The following is a 20,762-nucleotide window of genomic DNA, read 5'->3' as shown; positions in this document are numbered from 1 at the left end:
GGACAGTGTAGAGGGAGCTTTACTCTGTAACTAACCCATGCTGTACCTGCCCTGGGAGTGTTTGATGGGACAGTGTAGAGGGAGCTTTACTCTGTACCTAACCCATGCTGTACCTGCCCTGGGACTGTTTGATAGGACAGTGTAGAGGGAGCTTTACTCTGTATCTAACCCGTGCTGCACCTGCCCTGGGAGTGTTCGATGGAACAGTGTAGAGGGATCTTTACTCTGTATCTAACCCGTGCTGTACCTGACTGGAGATAGTTTGATGGGATACGTGGTGTTTGTCTCGATGACCACAATATTTAACCCAAAGCCAATGTGATATAAACGCATCAGCTTCTTAATAGAGAATTAAAGTTGGTGACACTGGACACCTGAACCTGCTAATTAATAGGACAAGGGGTTCGCTAGAATCTTACACCCCAAGACTCTTCTCTACTCCTTTCTAAGTTTTACCATTTGATGCATATTTTTTAGATTTTAGGAGGAAGAAAAATGTATCAGCTCCCATTTCTCTGCGTTAATCTGCATCTGCCATCTCCCTGCCCCATTTCTAACCTGTGTATGCACTGAAGTCACTGACAGGCCTTTCACAGTTGGCCAAGGTCCCTTTTTTGGCATCATCTAGAGATTTTGATCTTGCCCCATAAACTCAGGCCCAGAACATTTCCCTATATTAAGAGCCATGGTGCCAACACTGACCCTGGGGCACACCACTGTTTACATCCCTCCAGTCTGAAGAACATCCATTAACCACTACTCTCTGTTTTCTGCCCTTTACCCAACTTCCTATCCATGCTGCTCCACTCCCTTTAATACCATGAGCCTTAATTTGATCAACAAGCCTCCGGCCCTCACCCATGTTGTTGATGAGGAGTAGCCGCTCCAGAGGCCCGTCCTGGTCCTGGCCACCTGATCGAGCTCTGCACCCACCGCACCGGCTCTGCCTTGCTGAGCTTGGCTTCCACACGACTCGCCCTCAACCCGCTGCCCAGCAGAGCCGCTGCTTCCAGCACCTGGTGCTCCTCCTCCTGCAGGTCGTCCTCGGACCTGGCCATCAGCACCAGGTGGGAGCCAGCCCGCAGCCTGGGAGCCAGCATCAGGGACAGCCTCTTCCCCAGACCCCTGGAGGCGGCCATGATGATGCACAGGCTCTTGCCGAGGTCCCTCAGTCCTCCATCCATCCTCGCCACTTCCTCTTGCATCAGATCCGACTCCTGCTGATCTGTATCTTGTCAGCACCAGCCATCCGCACTTTGATCAAACTGGGCAACTGGTCTGCATTGTTGCAGTCTAGAATTTTTTTTTCATTAATTCTCAGGAGTGGGCGTCACGGGAAAAGCCAGTATTTATTGCCCATCCCTGGAGGTTGAAGGCTCTGTAACCCTGTCAGGAGCGCTCCTGCCACAGGACTCAATATCCACCCCCTCCACCACTGGTGCACTGTGTCTGCAGTATGTACGGTCTACAAGATGACCACGGTCAGGCCGCGTGGAGTCAAGGGCCAGGTAACAGAATGGATGGAAAGATCGCAACAAACTTCCCTTAACTCCAATCCTCTGATTTCTGTTTTGTAGCCATCTTTCCATCCATTCTGCTGCCTGGCTCTTCACTCCACACGGCCTGACCTTGGTCATCTTGTCGATCTTACAGACTGTTTATGGATCGCAAGTTGGTTACAAAACAGAAAACAGAGAGTTGGGGTTGGGAGTAGCTACTCAGACTGGGAAAAGTTGGGAAGTGGTGTTCCACAGGGATCGGTGCTGGGATCATTGTTGTTCATAAACGATTTGGACTCGGGAATCAGAAGAACAATTTCAAAATTTGTCAAGGACACCAAATTGGGAGGTAGAGTTAATACTGAGGAAGACAAAATGCAAGAAGATATTAATAAATTTCAGAATGGGCGTGAAATTGGCAAATTAATTTCACTGTAGATCAGTGTGAGGTGGTGTGTTAATGAATTTCACTGCAGATCAGTGTGAGGTGGTGTATTTTGGTGGGAAGAATAATGAGGCCACACACTACTTGGACAAGGGGGTGAAATTGGGTTACTTTGTGCCTCCTGTGATATTCAGCAGGAGGTTAGCGGTGGCGGTAGATGGTAGCGCCCCGCGGCACTGCACCGCCGGCAATGACGTCATCACCATGCGCAGCACCCCGGCTGCAACCTTGTGTTGCGCCCCCTGACCTATCACCGGACGATATGTCCGACAGGGTCAGGGGTCGTTCCTGCAGCCGCAGCAGTGCCACTTAAAGGGCAGGTGTCTGGCGGCAACTTTTTATTTTGGCTGACTGCCAGCACCTGCCCCCTTCCTCTTTCTTCTTCGGGGTGTCGGCTGCGATCGCTCAGCCCGGCATTCCTCTTGATCCAACACCCCACTCCCCAGTGGTCCAGCAGGGCCCCGGTGTGCGCGGTGCTAGGCTCCTCCTCGTTAATCAGGGAGGGAGGTCTGCTATGACGCGGTGCTATGTGCTGATGGGCATGGCGCTGTTACACAAAGCACCGTGAACTTCACTGGTAGCGCCCCAAGAGGGAGGGGAGCACTCCAGTAGCACCCCACCTCCTACTTGCGGCGCTACCACTGAATTTAATGTGCGGGGCGCTAACTTTTTCACGGGGCTAAAATTAGCCCCGGTGACGTTAGCGACCCAAAGGGGGCGCCACCGAATTTCCCCCTAAGAGTCTAAATGGGCTGGAGGAGCAGAGGGATCCAGGGATACAGATACACAAATCACTAAAAGTAACAACACAGGTTAATGAGGCCATTAAAAAAAAAGCACTGGGGTACATTCCTAAAGGCGCCTTCTGTTCTGTGCCTAGGAGCTCTGAACCATGGCAGAGAGCGGCTGGGACACGTTTCTCACACGCCTTGAGCTTAACCCGCACGGCAACTTTGCTGTCAGTGAAGAGACAAGAAAGACCAAAGTGCCGTTTGCCCCTCTCAGTGTAGCCCTGAAGGACTGTGTCCAGGCTGGAGTTCTGTTCCTGCCATACGATCCTCCCCCAGATTGTCCTTTCTGAGCTCCAGCCAGGTGATGCTAAACACTCAGGTGGGAAAGAAAAAAATCTACAACAATGTGTTTAAAACAAAGTTGATTTATTTGACATCTATCCAGAATATTAAACTCCAGCCCAGTTCCCGGAGTTATTAACATCAGCTGAAACAATCCCCACCTGTCAGGGTGAACATGGTTCAGTCCTGGATGTGATTAACAGCAGGAACAACCAGAATCCAACCCCTGCAGTCACTTGTGAACTCGCTGGTGTGTCAGCAGGTTGGATGAACGAGTGAATCCCTTCCCACACACGGAGCAGGTGAACGGCCTCTCCCCAGTGTGAGTGCGCAGGTGTGCCTGAAGGTCAGATGACTGAGTGAATCCCTTCCCACATTCAGAGCAGGTGAACGGTCTCTCCCCAGTGTGAACTCGCTGGTGTCTTAGCAGGTCAGATGACTGAGTGAATCCCTTCCCACACATGGAGCACCTGAGCGGTCTCTCGTCAGTGTGAACACGTTGATGGCGTATCAGTTCCCCGGAACCTTTATAGCACATTCCACAGTCCGAGCATTTAAAAGGTCTCTCCCCAGTGTGAACTCGCTGGTGATTCAGCAGGTGGGATGAGCGAGTGAATCCCTTCCCACACACAGAGCAGGTGAACGGCCTCTCCCCAGTGTGAACTCGCTGGTGATTCAGCAGGTTGGATGAATTAGTGAATCCCTTCCCACACTCAGAGCAGGTGAATGGCCTCTCCCCAGTGTGAACTCGCTGATGATTCAGCAGGTTGGATGAATGAGTGAATCCCTTCCCACACTCAGAGCAGGTGAACGGCCTCTCCCCAGTGTGAACTCGCTGGTGATTCACCAGGTGGGATGAATTAGTGAATCCCTTCCCACACTCAGAGCAGGTGAATGGTCTCTCCCCGGTGTGAACTCGCTGGTGTGTCAGCAGGGTGGATGACTGAGTGAATCCCTTCCCACACTCAGAGCAGGTGAACGGCCTCTCCCCAGTGTGAACTCGCTGGTGTGTCTGAAGGTCAGATGACTGAGTGAATCCCTTCCCACACTCAGAGCAGGTGAACGGCCTCTCCCCGGTGTGAACTCGCTGGTGTGTCTGAAGGTCAGATGACTGAGTGAATCCCTTCCCACACTCAGAGCAAGTGAACGGTCTCTCCCCGGTGTGAACTCGCTGGTGTCTCAGCAGGTTGGATGACTGAGTGAATCCCATCCCACACTCAGAGCAGGTGAATGGCCTCTCCCCAGTGTGAACTTGCTGGTGTCTCGATAGGTCAGATGACTGAGTGAATCCCTTCCCACACTCAGAGCAGGTGAACGGCCTCTCCCCGGTGTGAACGGTGCTTTTTGCTTCCATATTCAAAGGCCGATGATATTCAGTTCCTGATGAATCGAGTGACTCAGATCTTGACGTGATGTGTGGTTTAAGTTTCCCATCTGCAAATCTTCCCCTTCTAATACCCTGTAAAATGAATTTAAAACAGGGAGCATGAGAGAGAACCCACTAAAGAGGCAGGTTGTGAAATTGAGCTCAATGAATCTGGTTATTTGTGGGGCCAGCACTAGATAAAAGTGACCATGAAAGCTGCTGGATTGTCATAAAATCCCACTGGTTCACTAATGTCCCTCAGTGAAGGGAATCTACCACCTGGTCTGGGCCTCTGGCCTCTATGGGAGGGGGGAGAGAGAGAGAGAGAGAGAGGTGGGAGGGGTATGTGTGCACTAATCATTGAAGGTGGCAGGGCAGGTTGAGAAAGCAGTTAAAAAAGCATACGGTGCTTTTTGCTTCCACATTCAAAGGCCGATGATATTCAGTTCCTGATGAATTGAGTGACTGTCAGATCTTGACGTGATGTGTGGTTTGAGTTTCCCGTCTGCAAATCCTCCCCTTCTAATACCCTGTAAAATGAATTTAAAACAGGGATCGTGAGAGAGAACCCACTAAAGAGGCAGGTTGTGAAATTGAGCTCAATGAATCTGGTTATTTAATAAATAGAGGCATACAGTCCAAAAGAAAGGAGGTTATGATGAACCTTTATAAAACACTGGTTCAGCCTCAACTGGAGTATTGTGTCCAATTCTGGGCACCGCACTTTATGAAGGATGTGAAGGCCTCAGAGAGGGTGCAGAAAAGATTTACAAGAATGGTTCCAGGGATGAGGGACTTCAGTTACGTGGATAGACTCGAGAAGCTGAGGTTATTCTCCTTAGAGCAGAGAAGGTTGAGATGAGATTTGATAGAAGTATTCAAAATGATGAGGGTTCTGGACAGAGTAGATAGAGAGAAACTGTTCCCATTGGCGGAAGGATCGAGAACCAGAGGACACAGATTTAAGGTGATTGGCAGAAGAACCAAAGGTGACATGAGGAAAAACGTTTTTATGCAGCGAGTGGTTAGGATCTGGGATGCACTGCCTGAAAGGGTGGTGGAGGCAGATTCAATCACGGCTTTCAAAAGGGAATTGGATAAGTGCCTGAAGTAAAGAAATTTGCAGGGTTACGGAGAAAGGGCGGGGAGTGGGACTAGCTGAAGTGGTCTTGCAGAGAGCTGGCACGGGCTCAACGGGCTGAATGGCCTCCTTCTGTGCTGTAACCATTCCATGATTCTATAAAATATTAGAAAGTTTGTTCCACAGAAGCACGAGGTTTATCTGCTTTTATTGATGAATTTAAAAAGTCTCTATTAAAACCTGAGCCAGTGTGTTGTGAGCCAAAGAGCCTTGTGTCCAATGAGGGGAATAAAGGCCCACAGCCTCCCCTGGCCCCGGGCCCTGAACAAGGGACTGGAGAAACTCGCTGTCCTGCAGATCAATCAGCTGGCGCTAGTCCTGCCCCGCGGGCTCCCCGATTGGTTGGAGGACCCGCCGCCGGCTCGCTCCTCCAGCCCCGCCCATCCCCTATTGGTCGGAAGCTCCCGTCAATCAGGCCGGGGGCCCGGGTCCCCGAGGAGATCACGTGCTCCGTCCAACTGATGCCGCTCGGTCAGGGACCTCGCGCACTCTCAGGTTTTTCTATTTCTCTTTATTCTCTCCCGCTCCACCCCACCCCGAGTGGAGAAAACTCATTTTGCGTCACCGATCGCGACTCTGGAACCGACACCAAGGCCTTTCCCAGGAATGGCCCGCGCCGACTCCGTCCGGCAGGATCCCCGTGCGCAGCTCCGAGTGGGGGAGGGGGCTGTTCTCCTCTGGGCATGCGCGGTTGTTGCCCCTGGTGACCGGGCGGGGTCGCTGTGCCGGACTCGGTCCAAACCACCGCTCCCTGTGCGCATGCGCGGACTATCGTTTGTCAATCAACCATCAGCCAGAAGAGGTCGCTGGTGAGACCAGTGAAGAAAGAAACACTTGCATTTCTATAGCGCCTTTCACCACCACCGGACACCCCAAAGTGCTTTACAGCCAATGAAGTACTTTTGAAGTGTAGTCACTGTTGTAATTTAGGAAATGCAGCAGTCAAATAGCGCACAGCAAGCTCCCACAAACAGCAATGTGATAATGACCAGATAATCTATCTTTTTGTTAACTCTGTTTCTCTCTCTACGGATGTTGCCTGGCCTGCTGAGTGTTTCCAGCATTTCCTGTTGTTATTTCAGATTTCCAGCATCCACAGTATTGTGCTATTATCCTTTTGTTACATTGATTGAGGGATAAACATTGGCTAGGTCACCGGGGATATTTCCCCTGCTCTTTCCACATTGCAACAGTGACTACACCTCAAAAGTACTTCATTGGCTGTAAAGCACTTCAAGACGTCTGCTGGTAATGAAAGCACAATATAAATGCAAGTCTTTCTTTCTCAAAATAGTGTCATGGGATCTTTTACATCCACCTGAGCGTGCAGACAGGGCCTCAGTTTAATGTCTCATCCAAAAGACGCCACCTCTGACAGTGCCTCAGTACTGCACTGGAGTGTCAGCCTGAATTTTTGTGCTCAAGTCTCTGGAGTGGGACTTGAACCCACAACCTTATGCCTCAGAGGCAAGAGTGCTACCATAGAGTCATAGATTTATACAGCACAGAAAGTGGCCCTTCGGCCCATCGTGTCCACGCCGGCCATCAAGCCCTGTCTATTCTAATCCCATTTTCCAGCACTTGGTCCGTAGCCTTGTATGCTATGGCGCTTCAAGTGCTCATCTAAATGCTTCTTGAATGTTGTGAGGATTTAATGCCTCTACCACCCTTTCAGGCAGTGAGTTCCAGATTCCAACCACCCTCTGGGTGAAAAAGCTTTTCCTCAAATCCCCTCTAAACCTCCTGCCCCTTACCTTGAACCTATGCCCCCTGGTTATTGACCCCTCTACTAAAGGGGAAAAGTTCCTTTCTATCTACCCTATCTATGCCCCTCATAATTTTGTACACCTCAATCAGGTCCCCCCTCAGCCTTCTCTGCTCTAAGGAAAACAACCCCAGCCTGTCCAGTCTCTCTTCATAGCTGAAGCACTCCAGCCCAGGTAACACCCTGGTGAATCTCCTCTGCACCCTCTCCAATGCAATCACATCCTTCCTATCGTGTGGCAACCAGAACTGCACACAGTATTCCAGCTGTGGCCTAACTAGCGTTTTGTACAGCTCCATCATAACCTCCCTGCTCTTCTATTCTATGCCTCGGCTAATGAAGGCAAGTATCCCATATGCCTTCTTAACCACCCTATCTAGCTGTCCTGCTGCCCTCAGGGATCTATGTACATGCACACCAAGGTCCCTCTGATCCTCTGTCCTTCCTAGGGTTCTACCATTCATTGTGTATTCCCTTGTTAGTCCTCACAAAATGCATCACCTCACACTTTTCAGGGTTAAATTCCATTTGCCACTGTGCTGCCCATCTAACCAACCCGTCTATATTCTCCTGTAGCCTGAGGCTTCCCTCCTTGCTATTTACCACGCCACCAATTTTCGTGTCATCTGCGAACTTACTGATCATACCTCCGACATTCATATCTAAATCATTAATGTACACTACAAACAGCAAAGGACCCAGACCCTGTGGTACACCACTGGACACAGGCTTCCAGTCACAAAAACAACCTTCGACAATCACCCTCTGCCTCCTGCCACTAAGCCAATTTTGGATCCAATGTGCCAAATTGCCCTGGATCCCATGGGCTCTTACCTTCTTGACCAGTTTCCCCATGTGGGACTTTGTCAAAAGCCTTACTGAAGTCCATGTAGACTACATCAACTGCACTACCCCCATCGAAAAATTCAATCAAATTGGTTAGACATGATCTCCCCCTGACAAAGCCATGCTGACTATCCTTGATTAATCCTTGCCTCTCCAAGTGGAGACTAATTCTGTCCCTCAGAATTTTTTCCAATAATTTCCCTACCACTGATGTTCGGCTCACTGGCCTGTAATTCCCTGGTTTATGCCTACTACTACCCTTCTTGAATAATGGTACTACGTTAGCTGTTCTCCAGTCCTCTGGCACCTCCCCTGTGGCCAGTGAGGTTCTGAAAATTTGTGTCAGAGCCCCTGCAATCTCCTCCCTTGCCTCACACAGCAGGCTTGGATACATCTCGTCTGGGCCTGGGGGTTTCTCCACTTTTAAGCCTGCTAAAACCACTAGTACCTCCTCCCTCTCAATACTAATTTGTTCAAGTATATCACAATCCCCCTGCCTGATTTCTATGCCTGCATCATCCTTCTCCATAGTGAACACAGGTGCAAAATATTAATTTAAAAACTCACCTACATCTTCTGGCACTACACACAAGATGGCCACTTTGGTCCCTAATGGGCTCTACTCTTCCCCTGGTTATCCTCTTGCCCTTAATAGACTAATAAAACACCTTGGGATTTTCCTTTATTTTGCCTGCCAGTATTTTTTCATGACCCCTCTTTGTTCTCCTAATTTCTTTTTAAAGTACCCCCCTGCACTTTCTATACTCCTCTCGGGCTTCTAATGTTTTTAGTCCTTTGTATCTGCCAAAAGCCTCCCTTTTTTCCCCTAAACCATTCTTCTATGTCCCTTGACATCCAGGGTTCCCTGGTCGTGTTGGTCCCACCCTTGACCTTTACGGGAACATGTTGGCGTTGTACTCTATTTCCTTTCTGAAAGACTCCCACTGCTCTGATGTGGATTTTCCTACAAGTAGCTGATCCCAGTCCACTTTGGCCAGATCCTGCCTTATCATATTAAAATCGGCCTTCCCCCAATTTAGAACCTTTATTTCTGTTCCATCTTTGTCCTTTTCCATAACTACTTTAAATCTCACCAAATTATGGTCACTGTCACCAAAATGCTCTCCTACTAACCCTTCTACCACTTGCCCTGCTACATTCCCTCGAATTAGGTCCAGTACCACCCCCTCTCTTGTAGGACTTTCTACATGTTGGCTGAAAAAGCTCTCCTGGATGCACTTTAAGAATTCCACACCCTCTAAGCCTTTCACACTCTGACTATCCCAGTTAATATTGGGGAAGTTAAAATCCCCAACAATTACTACCCTATTATTTCTACACTTGAGAGATTTGGCTACATATCTGTTCCCACTCCCAAAGTGCTTGCCCCCTTTTTGTTTTTAAGTTCTACCCATATGGCCTCATTAGAGGAACCTGCTAAGGTATCATCCCTCCTTACAGCAGAAATTGATTCCTTGATTAATATTACTAACCTGATTTTTGGTCAACTCTTGGAGTATTCACATTTAATAAATCTCCGGGAGGAGTCACTTCACTTGTACTGGTTCCTGATCACCTTCCCCAGGAGCAGGGCCTTGATTCTGGGGGTGTTTTATTGCACCGCTTGGTTTACTTGAGGGGGCGAGTGCGGGAGGGTGAGGGGGCGAGTGCGGGAGGGTGAGGGGGAGAGTGCGGGAGGGTCCATCTCCAGGACCAGTGTGTATCTTTTTTTTATTCATTGATGGGATGTGGGCGTCACAGGCTGGCTAGGCCTGCATTTACTGCCCATCCCTAATTGCCCTTGAGAAGATGGTGGTGAGCTGCCTTCTTGAACCACTGCAGTCCATATGGTGTAGGTACACCCACAATGCTGTTAGGAAGGGAATTCCAGGATTTTGGCCCAGCAACAGTGAAGGAACGGCGATACTGGTCCAAGTCAGGATGGTGTGTGGCTTGGAGGGGGAACTTGTAGGTGGTGATGTTCCCATGCGTCTGCTGCCCTTGTCCTTCTAAGTGGTAGAGGTCGTGGGTTTGAAAGGTGCTGTTGAAGGAGCTTTGGCGAGTTGCTGCAGTGCATTTTGTAGATGGTACAAACTGCAGCCATAGTGCGCCGGTGGTGGAGGGAGTGAATGTTGAAGGTGGTGGATGGAGTGCCAATCAAGTGGGCTGCTTTATCCTGAATGGTGTCGAGCTTCTTGAGTGTTGTTGGAGCTGCACTCATCCAGGCAAGTGGAGAGTATTCCATCACACTCCTGACTTGTGCCTTGTAGATGGTGGAAAGGCTTTGGGGAGTCAGAAGGTGAGACACTCGCCGCTGAATTCCCAGCCTCTGGCCTGCTCTTGTAGCCACAGTATTTATATGGCTGGTCCAGTTCAGTTTCTGATCAATGGTAACCCCCAGGATGTTGATAGTGGGGGATTCAGCGATGGTAATGCCATTGAATGTCATGGGGAGATGGTTAGAGTCTCGCTTGTTGGAGATGGTCATTGCCTGGCACTTGTGTGGTGCGAATGTTACTTGCCACTTGTCAGCCCAAGTCTGAATGTTGTCCAGGTCTTGCTGCATATGGACACGGACTGCGTCAGTATCTGACGAGTCTCGAATGGTGCTGAACAGTGTGCAATCATCAGCGAACATCCCCACTTCTGACCTTATGATGGAGGGAAGGTCATTGATGAAACAGCTGAAGATGGGTGGGCCTAGGACACTGCCCTGAGGAACTCCTGCAGTGATGTCATGTGATTGAGATGAATGACCTCCAACAACCAGTGTGTATCTGACTCAATGGGACACTCCCTCACCATTCTCCCCAGTCCATCTCCAGGACCAGTGTGTATCTGAGTCAATGGGGCGCTCTCTGACCTTTCTCCCCAGTCCATCTCCAGGACCAGTGTCTATCTGAGTCAATGGGAGTCAGTGGGAGTTTAGTGAAGAACATTAACCCTGAACATTCAGCCAGTGTTTCTAACCATGAAGCTGCGATTCCAGGAACGGATTTTACACCACTAGACCAGACACTGCGGGTTCACTGAATCCACCGTCAGTTCAATGTGCACAGAACATTAAGCAGTGCCACATCTACAGAAATACATCAATAAAATAGTCGCATTGTTGGAGATACACCCTGTGACCGCTGAAAATCAGATTGTCTTAAACCATCTAAATCTGTTACTGTTATCGAATTGTATGTATCCATACACCTGGATCATGGGACCAACAAGAAACTTTTTTCTGACAACACAAAATAAGTTTACTAATAATCATTAAAATATAAGATTTACGTATCATTTTATCAGTTTATACTTAAATAAACGCTAATCATTTAATTCAGCTACAATCGTGAAATTCAGAAATAGATTTACTGATAGAAAATAACTCAGTAAATCCAGCGTCCAGTTCAGAATTGTAATTCACAACTGAGTGCCGTTTGTCACGGAGTGCAGCTTGGAACAGAAACATAGAAGATAGGAGTAGGCCATTCGGCCCCTCGAGCCTGCTCCGCCATTCAATGAGATCATGGCTGATCATCCAAACTCAGTACCCGGTCCCTGCCTTCTCCATATCCCTTGATCCCTTTAGCCTTAAGAAATATATCCAACTCCTTCTTGAATATATTTAATGAATTGGCCTCTACTGCCTTCTGTGGTAGAGAATTCCACAGGTTCACCACTCTCTGGGTGAAGAAATTCCTCATCTCTGTGCTAAATGGCTTACCCTTTATCCTTAGACTATGACCCCAGGTTCTGGACTCCCCCGCAATCGGGAACATCCTTCCTGCATCTAGTCTGTCTAGTCCTGTTAGAATTTTATAAGTTTCAATGAGATCCCCTCTCATTCTTCTGAACTCCAGCGAGTACAAGCCCAATCGACCCAATCTCTCCTCATACGTCATTCCTGCCATCCCAGGTATCAGTCTGGTGAATCTTCGCTGCACTCCCTCCATGGCAAGAACATCCTTCCTCAGATAAGGCGACCAAAACTGCGCACAATACTCAAGGTGTGGTCTCACCAAGGCCCTGTACAACTGCAGCAAACATCCTTGCTCCTGTACTCGAACCCTCTTGCTACGAAGGCCAACATACCATTTGCCTTCTTAACCGTCTGCTGCACCTGCATGCTTACCTTCAGCGACTGGTGCACAAGGACACCCAGGTCTCGTTGCACTTCCCCTTCTCCCAATCTATTGCCATTTAGATAATAATCTGCCTTCCTGTTTTTGCCACCAAAGTGGACAACCTCACATTTATCCACGTTATATTGCATCTGCCATGTTTCTGCCCAATCACCCAACATGTCCAAATCATCCTGGAGTTTCTCGACATCCTCCTCACAGCACACACACCCACCCAGCTTTGTGTCGTCTACAAACTTGGAGATATTACATCTAGTCCCCTCGTCTTGATCATTTATATATATTGCGAATAGCTGGGGTCCGAGGACTGATCCTTGGGGTACCCCACTAGTCACTGCCTGCCACTCGGAAAAAGACCCATTTATTCCAACTCTTTGCTTCCTGTCTGCCAACCAGTTCTCTATCCAAGTCAGTACCTTGCCCCCAATCCCATGTGCCTTAACTTTACATGCTAATCTCTTAGGCGGGGCCTTATCAAAAGCCTTCTGAAAGTCCAAATACACCACATCCACTGGTTCTCCCTTATCTATTTTACCAGTTACATCCTCAAAAAATTCCAGTAGATTAGTCAAGCACAATTTACCTTTTGTAAATCCATGTTGACTTTGTCCGATCCTATCACTGTTTTCCAAGTGCTATTACATCTTATATAAAATGGGCTCTTGCATTTTCCCCACTACCGATGTCAGGCTTACCGGTGTATAATTCCCCGTTTTCTCTCTACCACCTTTTTTGAATAGTGGGGTAACATTAGCTACCCTCCAATCCATGGGAACTGTTCCAGAGTCTACCGAATTTTGGAAGATAGACTATTTCTAGGGCCACTTCCTTAAGTACCCTAGGATGTAGATTATCAGGCCCTGGGGATTTATTGGACTTCAATCCCGTCAATTTCCCTAACACCATTTCCCTACAAATACTGATTTCTTTCAGTTCCTCCTTCTCATTAGACCCGATGTTCCCCGACATCTCCGGGAGGTTATTTATGTCCTCCTTTCTGAAGACACAACCAAAGTACAGGAAACTTCGCGATATCCGGCACCGACGGGACCGAGCTGCTGCCGATCTATCCAAACTTCCAGATAGACCAGCGCTAATGTTGTAGGATACGGAGGTTTTCATCTCCGTATCTGACAACAAACACTGTTGCTTAGCAACAGCTTGTAAACACTCGGCCCATACCTTGGAAGCATCTCTGAAGCTGTTGCTAAGCTACAGAGATGCTTTCCAGAGCCTGCCTGGTAAAAGAATGCTAGAAGAAAAAAAACCTCACCAAAACGGCTGCTGATTTCTGCTGTTAGATCGAGGTTTACGGACATACAACCTCCGGATAAGCCAAAGTTTCCTGCATGTATTTAATTGGTCTGCCATTTCTTTGTTCCCCATTATAAATTCCCCTGATTCTGACTGCAAGGGACCTACGCTCGACTTCACCAAACTTTTTCTCTTCACATATCTATAGAAGCTTTTGCAGTCAGTTGTTATGTTACCTGGAAGCTTACTCTCATACTCTATTTTCCACCTCTTAATTAATCTCTTTTCTGAATCCTAAACTGCTCCCAATCCTCAGGTTTACTGCTTTTTCTGGCCAATTTATATGTCCGCTCCATGAATCTTACGCTATCCCTAATTTCCCTGGTTAGCCACGGTTGAGTCAACTTTTGTGTTTAATTTTTATGCCAAACAGGGATGAACAAATTCTGTCGTTCATCCATGCGGTCTTTGAATGTTTGCAATTGCCTATCCACCGTCAACCCTTTGAGTGACATTCCCCAATCAATCCTACCCAACTCGCGCCTCATACCATCGTAGTTTCCTTTATTTAAATTCAGGACCCTAGTCTCTGAGTCAACTACTTCACTCTCCATGTTAAATGAAGAATTCTATATTATGATCGCTCCGACCCAAGGGGCCTCGCACAAGATTGCTAATTAATCCTCTCATTACATAATACCCAGTCTAAGATGGCCTAATCTCTAGTTGGTTCCTCAACATATTGGTCCAGGAAACCATCCCGTATGTACTCCAGGAATTCCTCCTCTGCAGTATTGTTACTAATTTGGTTAGCCCAATCTATATGTAGATTAAAGTCACCCATGATAACTGCTGTGCCCTTATTGCACGCATCTCCAATTTACCGTTTAATGCCATCTCCAACCTCCGTATTACTGTTTGGTGTTCTGTATACCACTCCCACTAACGTTTTCTGCCCCTTGGTATTTCTCAATTCTACCCATACAGATTCCACATCATCAGAGCCAATATCCTTCCTTACAATTGTGTTAATCCCTCTTTAACCAACAATGCTACCCCACCTCCTTTTTGCCTTTTTTCCTGAATATTGCATACCCCTGGATGTTGAGTTCCCAGCCTTGGTCACCCTGGAGCCATGTTCTGTAATCGCAATCATATCATATATATCTGTTTACCTCTATTTGCGCAGCTAATTCATCCACTTTATTACGAATGCTCCTTGCATTAAGACACAAAGCCTTCAGGCTTGTTTTTTTAATGCTCTTAGACCTTTTAGAATTATTATTTACTGTGGCCATATTTGATTTAAACCCTTGATTTCTCTGACTGCCACCTTTGTTTTTCTCCTTCCTGTCTTTTGCTTCTATCCTTGTTTCCCTTTCCTCTGTCTCCCTGCTCAGGTTCCCAACCCCCTGCCATTTTAGTTTAAACCATCCCCCAGAGCACTAGCAAACACTCCCCCTAGGACATCGGTCCCAGTCCTGCCCAGGTGCAAACTGTCAGTTTTGTACTGGTCCCACCTCTCCCAGAACCAGTTCCAATGTCCCAGGAATTTGAATCCCTCCCCCTTGCACCATTCCTCTAGCCACGTATTCACCTGAAATATCCTTCTATTGCTACTATGACTAGCACGTGGCTCTGGTAGCAATCCTGAGATTACTACCTTGGAGGTCCTATTTTTAAATTTACCTCCTAACTCCCTATATTCATCTTTTAGAACCTCATCCCGTTTTTTACCAATATCATTGGTACTTATATGCACCACAACTGGCTGTTCACCCTCCCCTTCCAATATGTTCTGCAGCCGCTCTGGAGACATCCTTGACCCTTGCACCAGGGGGCAACATACCATCCTGGAGTCACGTTTATGGCCGCAGAAACGCCTATCTGTTCCCCTTACAATAGAATCCCCTATTACTACAGCTCTCCCACTCTTTCCTCCCGTCCTGTGCAGCAGAACCACCCATGGTGCCAGGAAGTTGGCTGCATCTGCCTTCCCCTGATAAGCCATCCTCCCCAACAATAACCAAAGCGGTATATCTGTTTGATAGGGGAATGGTCACAGGGGACCCCTGCACTACCTGCCTGCGCCTACTACTCTGCCTGGTGGTCAGCCATTCCCTTCTTGCCTGTGCAGCCTTTACCTGCGATGTGACCAACTCCCTAAACGTGCTATCCACGACGTCCTCAGCATCGCGAATGCTCCAGTATGTATCCACTCGCAGCTCCAGCGCCACAATGCGGTCTGTCAGTAGCTGCAGCTGGATACACTTCCCGCACACATGGTCGTCAGGGACACAGGAAGTGTCCCCGATTTCCCACATAGTGCAGGAGGAGCATATCACGGCACAGAGCTCTCCTGCCATGCCTTACCCTTTAATTCATTCAAATTAAATTAAATAAAAAAGTGAGGCAGGTATGGTGACCCAGGTGGTGGGGGGAGCCTCAGCCTTTGCAATTGTCCAACAGGTTTGAGGTTCTTGCGGCCTGTATGGATGAAAGCAGTGGCTGCAAGGTGGATGAGCAAACTGACCGTGGCACCGAGGTACAGGAAGCGATTCAAGCGGGGGGAGTTAATAGGAATATATAGTGGTGATAAGGGATAGCATAGTAAGGGCGATACAGTTCTCTGCGGCCAAGAGCGAGAGTCCAGATGGCTGTGTTGCCTGCCCGGTGCCAGGGTTCAGGATATCTGCTCTGGGCTAGAGAGGAACTTGCAGTGGGAGGGGGAGGAGCCAATGGTCATGGTCCATGTGGGTACCAACGACACAGTTAGAACTAGGAAAGCGGTTCTGCTGAGAGACTGTGAGCAGCTAGGGGCTAAATTAAAAAGCAGAACCTGAAGGGTAATAATGTCTGCATTATTACCTGAGCCACGAGCAAATTGGCATAGGGCAAATCAAATTAGAGAGATGAATGCGTGGCTCAAAGGCTGGTGTGGGAGAAATGGGTTTCGATTCCTGGGGCACTGGCACCACACTGGGGAAAGTGGGATCTGTATCGTTGGGACGGTCTTCACTTGAACCGTGCTGGGACCAGTGTTCTGGCGAGTCATATAACTAGGGTGGTAGAGAGGGTTTTAAACTAAATAGTGGGGGCAAGGGATCAAGTTTGGGAAGATGTGGTAAATCAAAGAGTAGAGACATGGCAATAGAGAAAGGTATTAATATGGGAAATGATAAACAGACCGCCGACGCTGTGAGACCAGGTAAGGCCTCACAGCATCGGCGGGAATTCTGAGCGGCAGAGTGGGGTATAAAAGTCCCCAGAGACCAGGTAAGGCCTCACAGCGTCGGCGGGAATCCTGAGCGGCAGAGCGGGGTATAAAAGTCCCCAGAGACCAGGTAAGGCGTACCAGTCTCTGAACTCGGAGGGAAGGAGAGAGGTAAAAAGTAATCCAAGTGTGACGTCACCAGAAAGCGGGTAAGTGATTGGTTGGTGAGTATTTCTCATTTTTAAGCTTAAATCTCTTTGGTTTATAGTTTCTAAGGTGCGATATTCACCATCTAGAATCGGGACAGAGGATATTTAAGAATAATATTAATAAATTTAATTAATTACATAGAATGGGAGATCAGGCGATGTGTTGCTACTGCAATATGTGGGAGCTGGTGAACACCATTGATGCTCACGGTGATCACATTTGCAGTAAGTGTTGGCTGCTCAAGGAACTCCGGCTCCGTGTTGAAGAGCTGGAGACCGAGCTTCAAACACTGAGACACATCAGGGAGGGGGAGAGTTACCTGGACTCTATCACGAGGTAGTCACACCAATTAGATTAATTAATTCAGATGTAGTCCGTGGCCAGGGTCAGGATGGTGTGACTAGAAGTGAGGCAGGTACGGGGATCCAGGAGGTAGTGTTGGAGGAGCCGCAGCCCTTGCACTTGTCCAACAGGTTCGAGGCTCTTACTCCCTGTGGGGACAGGAGCAGGGACTGCAGGGAGGATGAGCAACCTGGCCACAGCACCATGGAGCAGGAGGCCATTCAAGTGGGGGGGAGTTAAAAGAAATGTTGTAGTGGTAGGGGATAGTATCGTTAGGGGGATAGATAGAGTTCTTTACAGCCGAGAGCGAGAGTCCCGAAGGCTGTGTTGCCTGCCCGGTGCCAGGGTTAAGGACATCTCCTCTGGACTGGAGAGAAACTTGGAGTGGGAGGGGGAGGATCCAGTTGTCGTGGTCCATGTTGGTACCAATGACAGATAGGACAAGGAAGGAGGTTCTGCTGAGGGTGTTTGAGCAGCTAGGGGCCAAATTAAAAAGCAGAACCACAAGGGTAATAATCTCTGGATTATTACCTGAGCCACGAGCGAATTTGGCTAGGACAAATAAAACTAGAGAGTTAAATGCGTGGCTCAAAGACTGGTGTGGGAGAAATGGGTTTTGCTTCCTGGGACACTGGCACCAGTACTGGGGCAGGAGGGAGCTGTTCCGTTGGGACGGGCTTCACTTGGCCAGTGCTGGGACTAGAGTCCTGGCGGATCATATAACTAGGGCTGGAGAGAGGGCTTTAAACTAACTAGTGGGGTGGGGGAGGTTCCTGGAGAGCAAATAATAAAAATGACAACAGAGAAGGTAATAGACTTAGGTAGCAGTGGGGAAATTAAAAACCAGAGCGTGTCAGGAAGGGGCAGAAGGTATGGAGTAAAAGGTAAAGTAATAAAAAGGGCAAAAGCAGGAACTAAGTGTCACAAAACATCTTTGAAAGTTCTCTATCTGAATGCACGTAGCATTCGAAACAAAATAGATGAGTTAATGGCACAAATAACTACATATGGGTATGATCTTGTGGCCATTACAGAAACATGGCTGCAGGGTGACAATGCCTGGGAATTAAACATACCAGGTTATTTAACGATCAGGAAGGACAGGCAGGAAGGAAGGGGAGGTGGGGTGGCTATGTTAATAAAGGAAGGAATCACTGTAATACAGAGAAATGATATTGGGTCAAAAGATCAGGATAATGAAACAGTTTGGGTGGAGGTAAGGAATAATAAGGGGAAAAAAACACTAGTGGGCGTAGTCTATAGGCCTCCGAACAGTGGCAATTCTGTTGGACGGAGTATCAATCAGGAAATAGTTGAGGCTTGTAATAAGGGAACATCTATAATTATGGGGGATTTCAACTATCATATTAATTGGACAAATCAAATTGGGCAGAGCAGCCTTGAGGATGAGTTCATTGAGTGTATTAGGGATAGGTTTCTTGAGCAGTATGTAACTGAACCGACCAGGGGGCAAGTAACCTTAGATCTGGTCCTGTGTAACGAGACGGGATTAATTAAAAATGTCCTAGTAAAGGATCCCCTTGGAATGAGTGACCATAACATGGTTGAATTCCATATTCAATTAGAGGGTGAGATGGTTGGATCTCAAACAAGCGTGCTAAGCTTGAATAAAGGAGACTATGAAGGTATGAGAGCGGAATTGAGTAGAGTGGATTGGGAAAATAGATTAAAGGAAGACGATACATGATCAGTGGTGTACATTCAAGGAGTTATTTTACAACTTCCAAAAAAAATATATTCCACTGAGAAGAAAAGGGTGTAAAAGAAAAGACAGCCATCCGTGGCTAAGTAAAGAAATTAAGGATAGTATTCGACTAAAAACAAGGGCATATAAGGTAGCCAAATCTAGTGGGAGGATAGAAGATTGGGAAAACTTTAAAAGACAGCAAAAAATAACAAAAAGATTGATTAAGAAAGGGAAGATAGATTATGAAAGTAAATTAGCAAAAAATATAAAAACAGATAGTAAGAGTTTTTATAGTTATATAAAAAGAAAAAGGGTGGCTAAAGTAAATGTTGGTCCCTTAGAGGATGAGACTGGGAAATTAATGGTGGGAAATATGGAGATGGCAAAAACACAATGAATATTTTACATCAGTCTTTACAGTAGAAGACACTAAGAATATCCCAACACTGGACAAACAGGGGGCTAAAGGGGGGGGGGGGGGGGGGGAGGAGCTAAACACGATCAAAATCACTAAGGAAGTGGTACTCGGTAAAATAATGGGACTCAAGGCGGATAAATCACCTGGACCTGATGGCTTACATCCTAGGGTCTTGAGGGAAGTGGCGGTAGGGATTGTGGATGCATTGGTAATAATTTTCCAAAACTCCCTGGACTCGGCAAAGGTCCCGGCAGACTGGAAAACTGCTAATGTAACACCCTTATTTAAAAAGGGCAGTAGACAGAAGGCTGGAAACTATAGACCGGTTAGCCTAACATCTGTGGTAGGTAAAATTTTGGAGCCCATTATTAAGGAGACAGTAACAGGACATTTGGATAATCATAATTTAATAGGACAAAGTCAGCATGGTTTTATGAAGGGGAAGTCATGTTTGACAAATTTGCTGGAGTTCTTTGAGGAAGTAACGTATAGGGTGGATAAAGGGGAACCAGTGGACGTAGTGTATTTAGACTTCCAAAAGGCATTTGACAAGGTGCCACACAAAAGATTATTGCTTAAGATAAAAAATCACAGGATTGGGGGTAATATTCTGGCATGGATAGAGGATTGGCTATCTAACAGAAGGCAGAGAGTTGGGATAAATGGTTCATTGTCAGACTGGCAATCAGTAACTAGTGGTGTTCTGCAGGGGTCAGTGCTGGCTCCCCAACCCTTTACAATCTATATTAACGATTTGGAGGAGGGGACCGAGTGCAACAAATCAAAGTTTGCAGATGATACTAAGATGGGAGGGTAAGTAGTGAGTGAGGAGGACATAAAAAACCTGCAAGGGGACATCGACAGGCTAAGTAAGTGGGCAGAGATTTGGCAGATGAAATACAATACTGGAAAGTGTGAGGTTATGCACTTTGGCAGGAAAAATCGTAGAGCAAGTTATTATCTTAATGGCAAGAAACTGGAAAGTACCGAAGTACAAAGGGATCTGGGGGTCCTGGTGCACGAAACTCAAAAGGTTAGTATGCAGGTGCAGCAAGTGATTAAGAAGGCCAATGGAATGTTGGCTTTCATTGCTAGGGGGATAGAATATAAAAATAGGGAGGTATTGCTTCAGTTGTACAAGGTATTGGTGAGGCCGCACCTGGAATACTGCGTACAGTTTTGGTGTCCATACTTAAGAAAGGACATACTTGCTCTCGAGTCAGTACAAAGAAGGTTCACTCGGTTAATCCCGGGGATGAACATATGAGGAGAGGTTGAGTATATTGGGACTCTACTCATTGGAGTTCAGAAGAATGAGAGGCGATCTTATTGAAACATATAAGATTGT

General features: G+C 47.4%; 1 protein-coding gene across 1 annotated transcript in view; it reads right to left on the bottom strand.

Moving 5' to 3' along the window:
- LOC147091978 (uncharacterized) overlaps positions 1-20,762 on the bottom strand; it is a 43,985-nt gene that overhangs the window by 17,473 nt on the left and 5,750 nt on the right. The window contains exon 2 of the mRNA XM_085976978.1: positions 3,254-4,476. Within this exon, the coding sequence (XP_085833104.1) occupies positions 3,254-4,371 (1,118 nt within the window). The 5' untranslated portion in view covers positions 4,372-4,476. The remainder of the gene's footprint in view (positions 1-3,253; positions 4,477-20,762) is intronic.

This window comes from Somniosus microcephalus, unplaced genomic scaffold, assembly GCF_052327205.1.
Source record: "Somniosus microcephalus isolate GS21.2 unplaced genomic scaffold, FLI_Smic_1.0 unresolved_chr3, whole genome shotgun sequence".
NCBI classification, from domain to species: domain Eukaryota; kingdom Metazoa; phylum Chordata; class Chondrichthyes; order Squaliformes; family Somniosidae; genus Somniosus; species Somniosus microcephalus.
Note: the sequence above shows the minus strand (reverse complement) of the source record. Positions and strands in the feature narration are given on the sequence as shown.